A 13,289-nucleotide genomic window follows, 5' to 3' on the forward strand; every position below is an offset into this window, starting at 1 on the left:
ATGAATGAAAATTTATGATGGTACATCGATCATATTTTGAGATTAATTCTAGAATGCCACCTAGTAACAAAAATTAAAATTTACCTATAAATATTTGCTGTCACCTAGTGGCTACTTAATATAGGAGCCTTTTGTAAAATAAGTATTTTTTACAGTATTTATTTGAAATTTATCCATTCATCTCAGTAGTCACGTAGTAAGTCAGAACAAGACTTACTACATAAAGCTCAGTGGATATGGTAACAAACAGAGCATAGTTCATCATCTCAGAAAGTTCCCTAATCTTGCAGACGAGGCACATGTAACTAATTAAGATGACATATATGAAACTACTACTACAGTGCTTAGCACATAATATGTATTCAAAAATTCTTTTAAAGAAGAATGCCTAACATGTGAAACTTTTAAAAAATGCTATTAGTATATAGCATAATAGAGCTTTAAGCTCTGTTAAGGAGAAAAAAAAATCCACCCCAATTTAGGTAATTTAGAGGTAAGACTCAAGGTATCACTTTATATCTAATTCATCTATTTAAACTTTAGTCATTAAAGTTATCTTAATTGCTTACTTGTATGTTTTTTAAATTAGCTGAAATCATATAAAACTAAATAAGCAAATATAATCATCACTTCTTACTAAAAGAGTTTTTATATATATGTATACATGAAAAAAACATTTATGCTACCATTCATTCATTTATTTATTCAACTAAAATGTGAATGCTGGCAGTAAGTGTAAATGGGGCTGAGAATCAAGGGACTGTCAGCTAATGGTAATACAATTTCACTGAATACCAACTAGGCACAGGCATTTGTTATATTTTTACAAAAATCCATTATCCTTATTTTAGAAACAGGAAAATTAGGTTTTAAAGGCCAAGTGAGTAAATAAGAGCCTGTCTACGGCAGAAGATCCGTGTTGGAGAGTAACCAGGGCCAGAATTGGGATGGCTGGTCAGACTGTGGAGGCCTTAAATGCAAAGACAACATGTTTGCGCCATGTCCTGCAGAGACGGAAGGCGCTCTATATAAAGAACATAGGTATGGCTATATAGAAAGACTAACATAATTTAAAATAGACTACAGAGGGCTGGCGCAGAGCAGGTACCCAATAATGTCAGCCAAATAAATTTTAATAGGCCTCAAACTTGCTTCAGTTTTTTCTCTCAGTGTAAAATGAAGTAGCTTTATACAGGGCTGGGATTAGTGACCTTTTGGCATTAGCATTAGAGAGTCAGCCCCATTACGCATCAATCAGCAGAGATGCCTCATAAAATGTTTGCATTAAAATTAATATAATACTTTCTCCGGCTCTTCTAAACTAATGGTTAGAATTGATATTCATATTATCAAGATATTAGTAGAAGCAACACTGCTAATCTAACATAACACCTTTAGTTGATCACTGTCACTGTAGAGTCTTGCAAAGATTTTAGGACTCTAAAGACTTAAAAATCCATTACCTTAAGGACACAGCACACATTCTTTTTGTAAACTAATTTCACACCTGATTTCCACAGATTACTAAATTTAATTTCACACTCAAATACAATTTAAGGGAGTTTCTTTCCTTAAGGAGAAATTTTACTTTAATTGGGAACTATTGTAGTAGACCAAAATATGAGAAAGAAATTTTATACACAGAAAAAAAAAAAGGCTATATTTTACTATATTAGCTAAAAATTTCAAAGTATATATTTCATTATTTGAATGCCATTTATAGTAATAAATGGAATTAATGGTTAAAGTTAGCTTTACTGAAAATGATATACTTAACAAGTACTTTATGAATGTGAGGTGAATCTATGGACTACGATTTATTTTTAATTTCTCAGGACATGACCAAATAGTTTTACTGATGGTATTTTAGAGTCCCGAGGAAGAGTTCCTTGAAGACAGGAGCAGATTTTACTCACCTGAGCCTTCTGTATAATAACTTCACCACCTTGTGTTTACCACTTACAAAAAGCTATCAAGGACAGTCGTTTTAAGTTTATAAAGATGTAGTTTTCCTTGGTATGTTTTTTTCTAGAAAAACTGCATAAAGGAGCCTAGATTTTTATTGTAAGTCAGAGAAATTATGACTATCAACTTGGACAATGTTTATTCCTTGTCCTAGAAGAAGTCAAATGGTAGGTGTTAATATAGAGAAATGTATTCACCTCTAACTTACTACATTTTAATATAACAGACATCTAGGCTGTAATGGAAAGACTACTTTTGGAGTTACATAGATCTGAGTTTAAATACTAGTTCCAAAAATTAGTATTTCAATGACCTATGGGTCAGTTACATATCTCTTTGAAGACAATCCTATCTGCTTAGCAGAAATATTGAGAGAGAGAGAATATACAAAAAGCACCCAGCAGAGTCTCTGGCATTTAGCAGGTCCTCAGGCGACTGCTGTTATTATTATCTTTGTACAATAGATTATTCCATCATGAATACTGTTGACCAAAGACCTAATTATTTAAACCAGGCAATCATAGTAGATGATGATGATTGAGCTATTTTATTTTCTTTGGAGGCAAAATTTATTTACTAATCCTTTCTATTTTCTTGTAATTAGACTAATAGAAACCAGCATCTTTCATGACTTGTTCTAACTTCTAACCAGATCTTCCAAACCTTATCTAGCCTTCTAAACCCAGATCAAGTTGTAACATCTTCAAAAGCAAAGCCTTTACCAGTAGCCTGGGGCTAAAAGTACTTCCTCCTTCTATTGAATTCTTCTATAAACATCACTGTATTTTGTTGGGGTTCTTTTTTTTCCCATCTTTTTCTCCCATTGGACTATATGCTCCTTAACAGAAGGGACTGAAAAGTGAGTTTGTTTTTCATCCTCTAAAAAGACTTGAACTTATTTAAGTTCAATAGAACGTAAGCAATATTTCCATAAGGTGTTTAAGAAGTACCTGGTATAGGACCTGCACACTAGCAATATTTGATAGTAAATATTTCATTTATTTATCTCTTTAATACTTATATCTTTCCTACTTTAAAAAATTATTTAAGTCAACTTTAAAAGTAAAAAGGATAGAGAAATTAAAAAGTATTAAATGCTACAGCAATAATTAAAAGTGTCATGAAAACAGTAAAGACTCATTTGAATGTATGATGCCTAAACTCTTATATTAAGAATGTTTATCCATTTTATGAGTTGTTTACTAGTTAACTAGGATTCCGGAGTCTGTTATTTAAATCTTAACACAAAACACACATATACACATACCCACATGAGACGCTGTAAGACTTGAGCAATCATATTTTGTATAACAAAGTTAATCAAATGATCTGAGCTTTACAAACTTTGTAAAAACTTTAAAAATACTTCATAAAATAATTTGCCAGTGTGATACAAATATGCTAGTTGAAATTGCTATTTGTTTCCTTGGTTTGCATTAGGTTTGGTTAGATTTCTGCTACATAACAAAATCTCATCATCTAAAAAGTATATGGTCTTGGCAAATATATTCTTCCATTTTGTGGGTTGTCTTTTCATTTTTTTAAAAAAAGATTTTACTTATTTATTTTAGAGGGAGGGGAAGCGTGGGAGAAAGAGAGGGAGAGAAACACCCATCAGTTGCCTCTTGTAAGCACCCTGAATGGAGATCGAAGTCTTAACCCAGGCACGTGCCCTGACCGGGGACTGAACTGGTGATCTTTGGCTTTGCGTGATGCCCAGTCAGCTCAGCCACTCTGGTCAGGGCAGTTTTTTCATTTTGTTGATAATTTCCTTTGCTATTCAAAATGTTTTTAGTTTGATATAGTCCCATTTGTTTCTTGTTTCTTTTATTTCCCTTGTCCAGGGAGATATATCAGAAAAAAATTGCTACGAGAAATGTCCAAGATTTTCCTGCCTATGTTTTCTTTTAGGATTTTTATGGTTTTGAGTCAGATATTTAAGTCTTTAATCCATTTTGAATTTATTCTTGTGTGTGGTATAAGAAGATGGTCTAGTTTCACTTTTTTTGTACATATCTGTCCAATTGATCCAACATCATTCATTGAAAAGATTATGATTATCTTTACCCCACTGCATGTTTTTGCCTCCTTTGTCAAGAAGTAATTGACTATATCCAAAACTTAGAAGGACTGTATAAAACTCAATCAACACCAAAAAAACCTCCAAACAATCTAATTAAGAAATGGCAAAGGACCTGAACAGACACTCCTCTTAAGAGGACACACAGATGTCCAACGTTACTAATCACCAGAGAAATGCAAGTTAAACCCACAATCAGATATCACCTCATACCTGTCAGAATGGCTGTCATCAATACATCAACAAACAACAAAAGCTGGTGAGGCTGTGGAGAAAAGGGAACCCTCGTGCACTGTTGGTGGGAAAGCAGACTACTGCAGCCCCTGGGGGAATCAGCGTGAAGTTACCTCAGAAAGTTGAAAATGGAACTGCTTTGTGACCCAGCAATTGTACTTCTGGGAATATATATGAAGAAACCCAAAACACTAATTCAAAAGAATATATGCACCCCTATGTTCATTGCAGTGTTATTTGCAATATCCAAGATTTGGAAGAGCCCAAGTGCCCATCAGGAGATGAGTGAATACAAAAGCTGTTGTATTTTTACACAATGGGATATTATTCAGCTATAAAAAAGAAGGAAATCTTACCTTTTGTGGCAGCATGGATGGACCTGGAGAGTGTTATGCCAAGTGAAATAAATCAGTCAGAGAAAGACAAGTACCAAATGATTTCATGTATATGTGGAATCTAATGACCAAAATAAACTAACAAAGTGGACACAGCCTCTTGGATACAGAGAACAGACTGACAGCTGTCAGAGGGAAGGAGATTAAAGGCTGGGTGAGAAGGGTAAAGAGATTAAGCAAAGAAAAAAAGACAGGCTCATAGACGCTGAGAACAGTACGGTGAATGTCAGAGGAAAGGGGTTGTGAGGGGAGGCAGAAAGAAAAGGGGGAATCAATGGTGAAGGAAGGAGATTTAACTTCGGGTGGTAAACACACAATATACAGATAACATATTACAGAATTGTGCACCTGAAACCTATGTAATTTTATTAACAATGTCACTCCAATAAATTCAACTTTAAAAAAGTATATAATCTTTGAGCAATGAGTTCCTATCAGTTATCATTTCTGAACTAATCAACAATATTGCCATTTGGTTTGGTCTGTCTTATGGCTGTCTAAAGGAATAAACTATCATCCTAAATACTTCAAATCAGCAACTAACTCAATCTTTATTTTACTTGATCTTCCTTACAGCTAATGATTCTTTGCCAATTTTCACTCATTAGATCTTACCTCTGCATTCAGGTTATCTGCCAGGCTTTCCAGAAACTGACTCTCAATTGGGTTTTGTTGAGTGAGCAAAGTGAGGTAATGGCTGAGTTTATCATGTGTTGTTATGATAGTTCCTTCCCCAAATTTGTCAAATTGTGGTCTTCCAGCTCGACCAAATATCTGCATGACATCTAATATTCCAAGGTCAACAAAGGAGCCTCTTTTTGCATCATATATTTGTGTTCCCTGGATGAGGAAAAGTTAATAAAAATTAACATAAACACACACAAATATAATCCTGATGAGCTGAATACTGAAATTAGGCAAATATGGCATGATCTCAAAAGTGTACTTTAACTAATCCTTTCATCATCTGTGATAGAGTTAAATTTTCAAAATATAAACTAGATTCTTTTAGAGAAAATAATTCTGTCCTTATATAAATAACATTCAAAGTCAGTGAAGCAGCCATATCGCTCTATTTTTCTAAATAAATTAATCCGCAGGTTTGTTTCAAGGCATCACAAATCCATGTGCAAAGGAAGGTAAGCTCTTACCTTAATAATAACAGCATGGGCAGGAAGATTGACACCCCAGGCTAATGTGGCTGTACAGACTAGGACTTTGATATGCCCATTAGAAAACAAGTTTTCAACCAAATTTCTGTCTTGCCGAAGCATTCCTGCATGATGAATACTAAAACCATCTGGGAATAATTCTCGTACTTGCCTGTTTCTTGACTTTTGCACCTAGAGTAGGTATAAACAAAACAAAAGTTTTTAGCATTTAAAAGTGATTGTTATTTAGCTTTTATTGAATGAGCTTATCAAAGAACATAAAATTATTTTTAAGCATTTTTTAAAAAAGATTTTATTATTTTTAGAGAGAAGGGAAGGGAGGGAGAGAGATGGAGAGAAACATCGATTGGTTGCCTCTCACACGCATCCCAATCAGGCACCAATGGGCCCACAACCCGGGCATGTGCCTTGACCAGGAACCTTTAAACCAGTGACCTTTCACTTGGGGGACAATGCCCAACCAACTGAACCACACCAGTTGGGGCATTTTTAAGCATCTTAAGGTCTTACTAAGTATTAGTATATAATGGTTTACACAAAGTTATTAAAATTATATTTTATCTGTTTAAAAAATACATAATCTCTAATATGATGCAAAATCCAAAAGGAAAGATGTCAAAACCAAGTGTTTTTTTCATGCAGGTGTCCTGTTCTTACATTCAGTCAATCAGTATTATCTGTTTCCTATCCTTCCAAACACATTCTCTTGAGATGAGCATAAACCTCAGTGGCTTCCACCTCATTCCAAGAGAGCAGAGTCCTTACACCGTAAGGCCCTCACTTAGCAAGCTACAAGGGCCAACTCTTTCTCTATGTCCCTTTTCTGACAAATCCACACTCACCTCAGGGTGACACTATATTCAGACCCACTGCCTTGGAAGCCTTTCTCCCTCTTACTGAGATGCTGCTATAGTTCTGCATGGCATACTCTTCATCACAGCAATAAGCCAATAAACCTACTGTGTTCACCTGCACGCGTGTTCCTACTGATCTCTGATGGCAGGGTGCTGACACCTGCCTTAGCTCAACCTCATGGCTGCCCTGAATACACTCACTTCACTTCTGGTGCCTGCTCTTTGAGCTGGCCTGAGGTCGGCGGTGGGATTTGGCCCACTTATCTGCGGTCTGTGTAAGTGCTAAAGCAGTTTTTACAAAATCCCATGAAGACTCACTATACAATGGGAGAAAATTTTTCTGCAAAATTAAAGACTTAAGATTAACATAAGTCTTTATACAGTCAAAGCTGATGTTTGTGCATCACATCCTGTATTTATGGGCTACTGCTCTAAAATTTTCATTACAAACATTTCAATATCTTCTTTTGAAACAGTTTCCCATAGTTTTTAGGAGAGTAGGATTTCAGGAGTCTGTGGTTCTACTGCAGACTTTGTCACATTGATTATCTCTAAGGTCACTTAAATTTTAAATTCCTATGTTAATAACATTTTTACTCAGAAAATAATATAAGAAAATAGCACTCCATGAAATCTGCTTCAAACATAAAATGGATGGTAATACATTAACAAATCCCACCATCTAGTGGCCAGCCAAGTAAATAACAACATACATTTTGAGATGGAGACTCAAACAAGATACATGTGTATGAAAAGACTATCTTCTTCAAGTTTCAAGGGATGTATATTCTTATTTCATGTTTGTGCAGAGTGGTCGGCCTCTCAGAAATCATACTATACATACACTTTACAACTAAATACCACTTTGGATCATATTACCACCACTTTCCTCTTTTCAGACATGAGATACTGTCATTGTCAATCTCACGAATATGGGATGACTTGGGATAAAGTCTGCTGTGGAATATTTGCTAGAATATAACAGAGCTCTTTCATGGCCCAGGGCAGGGAGAGAAGAAACATCTCACCTACTCTATTTTTTCTTTAATATTCATAAATGAAGAGTAAGAGCTAACAGAGGAAACAAAGAAAATACTGCTTGAAGGAGACGTATTGTACAAATAATGCTGCTGGACTGGCTTGTTTCCAGTGAATCTGCTGTCTGTGGACTTTTGAACTGGGATATCCTGACATGCTTGTTATAAATGCAGATTCCTCAGTCAAGCTCCATCTGAGGTAGGTCTTGGCTGGTGACACCAATGACTCAGAAGTTAAATGCAGGAAATATGTAACTGTGGTGAAGAATATTCTTAGAAGGTAGCAGGCAGGTCATGGAGTGTTGACATAGCACCTGACCAGGTGGTTTCAACAAGCTTGGTCTCCATGAGGAACTAAGAGGCACCAAGAGTCCCTTCTCTTTCAACACTATTCTTGCTAATATTCTGTGCACTGCTTTTTTATTGGTTCAGTAGAGACTTGAAATGACAACAATCTTAAAATAAGACTATTAAGGATACTCATTCTTCTCTGTCTTTGAATTTGAATTTGCCATTTGTGATCTGCCCTAGCTCACTACTAATAAACTAGAAATCCTGGGAATGAAGTCTTGGGATACATACTTTTTGAAATCTTACTTAAAAAATTCTTATACAGTAAAATTATTTTTCCACTTTTGGTACAGTTATATGATTTTAACATAAGTTCAATTTGTACAACCACTACCAGAATCAGGATATAAAACAATTGCTTCACCCTAATAAGTTCCCTTGTGTTACTCCTTTATAGTTAAATCATAACCTACCTATAATCCCTGGCAAGCACTGATCTGCTCTCTAGATCTATACTTCTTTTTCACGTCAAGAATGCTTTAGATTCAATCTTACACCTAGTTTGATGCCTTTGAGATTGGTCCAAGTTGTAATGTCAATAGTTCACTTTTTTTTATTGCTGACTATCTACAGTATGAATGAATACATCAGTTGTTTATCCAGTCACCCACTGATGGGATGTTTGGGCTGTTTCCAGTTTGGGCAAATTATGAGTAGAGCCTCTATGAACATTCATGTAGGGTTTGGTGGGGTTCTTTTTTGCATGTACATGCATACATTTTGATTTCTCTAAGTAGATACCAGGAGTGGGATTGCTGGGTCATATGCTGAAACATATGTGTAACTTTAAAAAGGTGCACTGTAAGGAACCAAAGAAGAGGTGATTTAAATAAGAAACACCTATTTAACAAGTGCTTGATCCTAGGAATACAAACACATTTAAGACAAAATCTGAGCTTTGGATAATCTTCAGACCAGAGAGGAATATGGACCTATACTCAAATAATTTCTACAAACTATGAAATGTTTATAATAGAGGCATGTGGACACAGCTAAAACTAGATGAAGAATGGCATGGTTTATTTGCATTTGTACTGCTAGCACTTTGCACAGTATCTTCTGCATAGCTAGTACTTACTACATATTTCTTGAATGAATGAATCAGTGATCTGCTAGTCTTATGCAAGAAGTCTTTACAGAAAGTGTAAAATGTGACTAGTGAAGGACAAATGATATACTACTAAACAGGGGAATGTAGACAGCAGGATAAACAAGCTTAGAGGCTGGAACTAATGAAGGAGTACAATGTGTCTGGAAGGTATTAGTTCAGGTAGTATGCGGTAAGTGCAAGAAAATAAAGCGGGGAAGAATTGGGGTCAGGTTTTATATGGCCCCAAGCATCTGTGAAAAGGAAGCCAACTGAAATTTTTAAGCAGTATGAGATTTAATGTTTAGAGAGGTAACTATATAGTTGTATTAAGAAAAGAGGCCAACTGAGGTTGGCTGGAGCGTCATCCTGTAACTGAAAGGTTGAGGGTTTGACTCCTGGTCCGGGCCCATGCCTGGGGTGCGAATGCGTATGATCCCAGTTGCATGTGTGGGTGACAACTAATCAATGCTTCTCTCTCATATCCACATTTCCCTCTTTCCTTTCCCATCTCTCTAAAAACAATGAAGAAATGTCCTCAGGTGAGGGTAAAAAAACAAAACAACAACAATAAAAAGCAAACAAAAAACGACCAGAGGCTGGATGCTATGGGGCTACTTAGCAATTCAGGTGAGGAGGGGGAGACAAGAGAAACAAATATCACCTAAAGTAGGTTATAAAGTAACTAAGAATGAAAGGGTGGTAGGCAAGACAGGAAGGAAAGGAAAGTGCTGAGATTGTTCAGATGATCGTTGCTTTGGTGCACTCAATGCACCAAAGGAAAATGAGATAAGGAAAGCCCCCGCTTAGGCCTCAGGCTGGGCATTTGGAAGCGGGAAGAAGCTTCAGCTGGGACAGGAGACAGAAGACATCCATCGTAAAGACTCTGGAACACACACAACTCTCTTTCTACATGTATCTCTTATTTATTTCCTAACAAATAAGAAATAAAAACTAAAATTGCAGAAGTCTTAAAATTAAAGAAAACGCCACACAACAAATGCATTCAACAGACTAAATAAAGTTGTACTCTCAGAAAATACCACAGTTGAAATACTTATGTAACTACATATAAAAATAATAATTATTAAGCATCTAACTTAAAAAGTTAGAAAAATAAAAATGTAACAAAGAAAAATTGTCCAAATAAAGTTAAAATAGGATTTTATTTAAAAAATCTGAAATCGATAATACAAAAATTTTTGTTTTTAAAAAAATATTAAACAAAAATAGACAATGGCTATTACTGCCCAGTAGGAGCTGGCAAACTATGTTCCAACCACTTGTTTTGTTAATAAAGTTTTATTGGAACCCATCCATATCAATTAGTTTAAATAATGTTTATTGCTGCTATTGAGCTAATAGCAGGAGAAGGGAATGGTTATATCTGACACCATATGTCTATAGGCATAAAATATTTCCTATCTAGCCTCTAAGCAAAAGTAGGTACATAGATGTATATGAGCAAAACAACCTGAAATCAGTGATTAAAAAAAGAAAAATTTTCAGGAATATGACATGATTTAAAAGAGCCAGAAGAGTACTTTATAAAATTCAATACACTTCTTTTTATTTGTTTCCATTTATTTATTCTTTTAATGGATAGTTGACATAAGATGTTATGTTAATTTCTGGTGTACAACCTAGCGATTTAACATTTATATATATTACAACATGACCACAGTGAGTCCAGTAACCTCCTGTACATTACATTTCTACAATTCATTTTATAACTGGAAGTCTGTAACTCTCATTCCCCCCCTCAACTTTTTCACTCATCCCTCCATCCTCTCCTCTCTGGAAGCCAGCAGTCTGTTTCCTGTGCTTTTCGGTCTGCTTTGTTGCGTTTGTATGTTTGTTTTTTGAAATTTCAAATGAGTGAAATCGTACAATATTTGTCTTTCTCAGTCTGACTTATTTCATTAGCATAATACCCTCTATTATGCTACCACATCCATGTTGTTTCAAATGGCAAGATTTTATTCCTTTTTATGGCTAATATTCCATAGTATGTCTGTATATGTATATATGTGTCTCCATACACACTACATGAATCCACACCACACCCCACATTCAATGGACACCTAGGTTGCTTTGACAGTATGATGGTTACTCAAAATATTAAAAATAGAGCTACTATATGGCCCAGCAATTCCATTTGTGTATTTATTCAAAGAACAAAAACACTAACTTGAAAAGATATTTGTGCCCTTATGTTCATTGAAACATTATTTATAATATCCATTAGAAAAACTGTTTGAAATGGATGACTTCCTAGGAAAATATGTTACTAATATTAATACCGAAGGAAATTAAAATATAAAAGCAATGGAAGAAAACCTAAAGGCTATGTAATACCTGGGCATTCAAACTTTTAAAAGATAAATTAATTCTGCTGTTATTAAGAGGCCTTACAGCACAGAGATAGAGGTCTCGCAATTAATCTTTCACAGGCAGTGTTATAGTCCTATTATTAAAACTTGATAAAGAAGCAGAAAACAGAATAGAGAAATCTCTCTTAAGAATATTGGTACAAATAGTAAAGAACTTTATAAAAGAGAATTTATCACAATACACCACCACTAACTACTGTTTAGCCCTAGAATGCAAGGGCAATATTTATAATTATACTTATGTTAACATATTAATAAGCTAAAGAAGAAAAAAACGCATGATCATCTCCAGGCACTGAATTCTGGAAAAAAGGCTGTATTCACTCTTGATGAGTAAATGTGACAATGTCTACCTCAAACCATATTTAATAGTAAAACATTAGAAGTATGACAATTAAAATTGGGAACAAGGTAAAGTTGTTTACCAGCCTGTCAGTGTCCTGGACAAAAGAATTAGATACAGTATGAGGAAATAACAAACAGTGTAAGTACTGGACAAGAAGAGGCCACAGTAATTATTAGGTGCAGATGAAATGAACATTTATTCAGAAAATTGAGGCTTGACTCAAATCTACTAACTAAAATAAGAGAATTAGGAAAGGTGGCAGTTGGTCTTTCTAAATATAACTTGTCAGATAGTAAAAGAAAGAAAATACAACATTTATAACACCCATCAAAAACAGAAAGAAGACGTAAGTAGCACTTACATGAAGAAACATTAAAATAATGTTGAAGGACATTCAAGAAATAAAATGATATACTTTGCTTTTGAGATGGGAAAACTTGATTTGGTAAAAAATACCGATTCTCACTACGTTAATCTGTAAAATCAATGCATTTAACTCTACTAAAAGGTGAACATGATTTCTTGGAGGTGACACTAAAGTTCATCTTGAAAAGCAAACCTGTATATTTATCAGCAAGAATTCAAAATTGGAAAAGTAATCAGGATGCTTATCCCAACCACATTTAAAAAATATTATAAAAAGAGAATATGTAAAACAGTTCTATACCAGATAAGAAACAGTAAGACCAATGAACTAGAAGAGAAGGTCCAGAAATTGACTCAGGCAAATACAAGAATTTTGTATGTTATATCAAATTTAAAAATCAACAGAAGAAATGAGGAATATTCAGAAAAAGATAATGGGTCCATTACTATATGAAATAAGTTTTAGACAGATTAAAACCTAGCAATATAAATTAAATTAAAAAAAGAGTTGGAGAAGATCATGGACGAAATAGGGTGGCCTTTATAAGCAAGGCAAAGCCCAAAGACTATAAGCTGATAAAAACTTCAGCATGGTAAATATATATATATAAACAAATAAAAATCAAATGGCGAATATGCAAAGTGCTCAGCTTCACTCATAAAGAAGTGCCAGTTAAAATGATAATGATGTAACTTTTTTAAAAATTTTTGCTTATTAGTCTGTCATAAACTTAAAAACTCTGACACTGCCCAGTGCTGGCAAAGTTATGTGAACAAAGTAACTTCCTCAAAGTTATGATTTGAGGAGTGTAAACTGGAACAATCTCCCTAGTGGGCAATTAGGAACACTTGACCAAAATTTTAAATGCATGTACCATGTTGCTGGATAAACTCTATAGCCAGAAATTTTCCCAAAGGATATCCTTGCAACTGCCAAGGGTATGAGCAAGAATTTGTTACTACAGCACTTTTAACAATAAAATAATTATTATTTTATTTTATTATTAAC

At 34.6% G+C, this 13,289-nt stretch overlaps 1 protein-coding gene across 1 annotated transcript in view; it reads right to left on the bottom strand.

Annotated features, from left to right (window-relative positions):
• The window catches only part of ASCC3 (activating signal cointegrator 1 complex subunit 3), a 314,121-nt gene that overhangs the window by 135,369 nt on the left and 165,463 nt on the right, over positions 1–13,289 (bottom strand). The window contains exons 15-16 of the mRNA XM_054569760.1: positions 5,826–6,017; positions 5,290–5,514 (exon numbers count right to left, since the gene is read on the bottom strand). Of these exons, the coding sequence (XP_054425735.1) occupies positions 5,290–5,514; positions 5,826–6,017 (417 nt within the window). The remainder of the gene's footprint in view (positions 1–5,289; positions 5,515–5,825; positions 6,018–13,289) is intronic.

This window comes from Pteronotus mesoamericanus, unplaced genomic scaffold (assembly GCF_021234165.1).
Source record: "Pteronotus mesoamericanus isolate MK-2021 breed Mesoamerican mustached bat unplaced genomic scaffold, CSHL_Meso_final contig_20, whole genome shotgun sequence".
Lineage (NCBI taxonomy): Eukaryota > Metazoa > Chordata > Mammalia > Chiroptera > Mormoopidae > Pteronotus > Pteronotus mesoamericanus.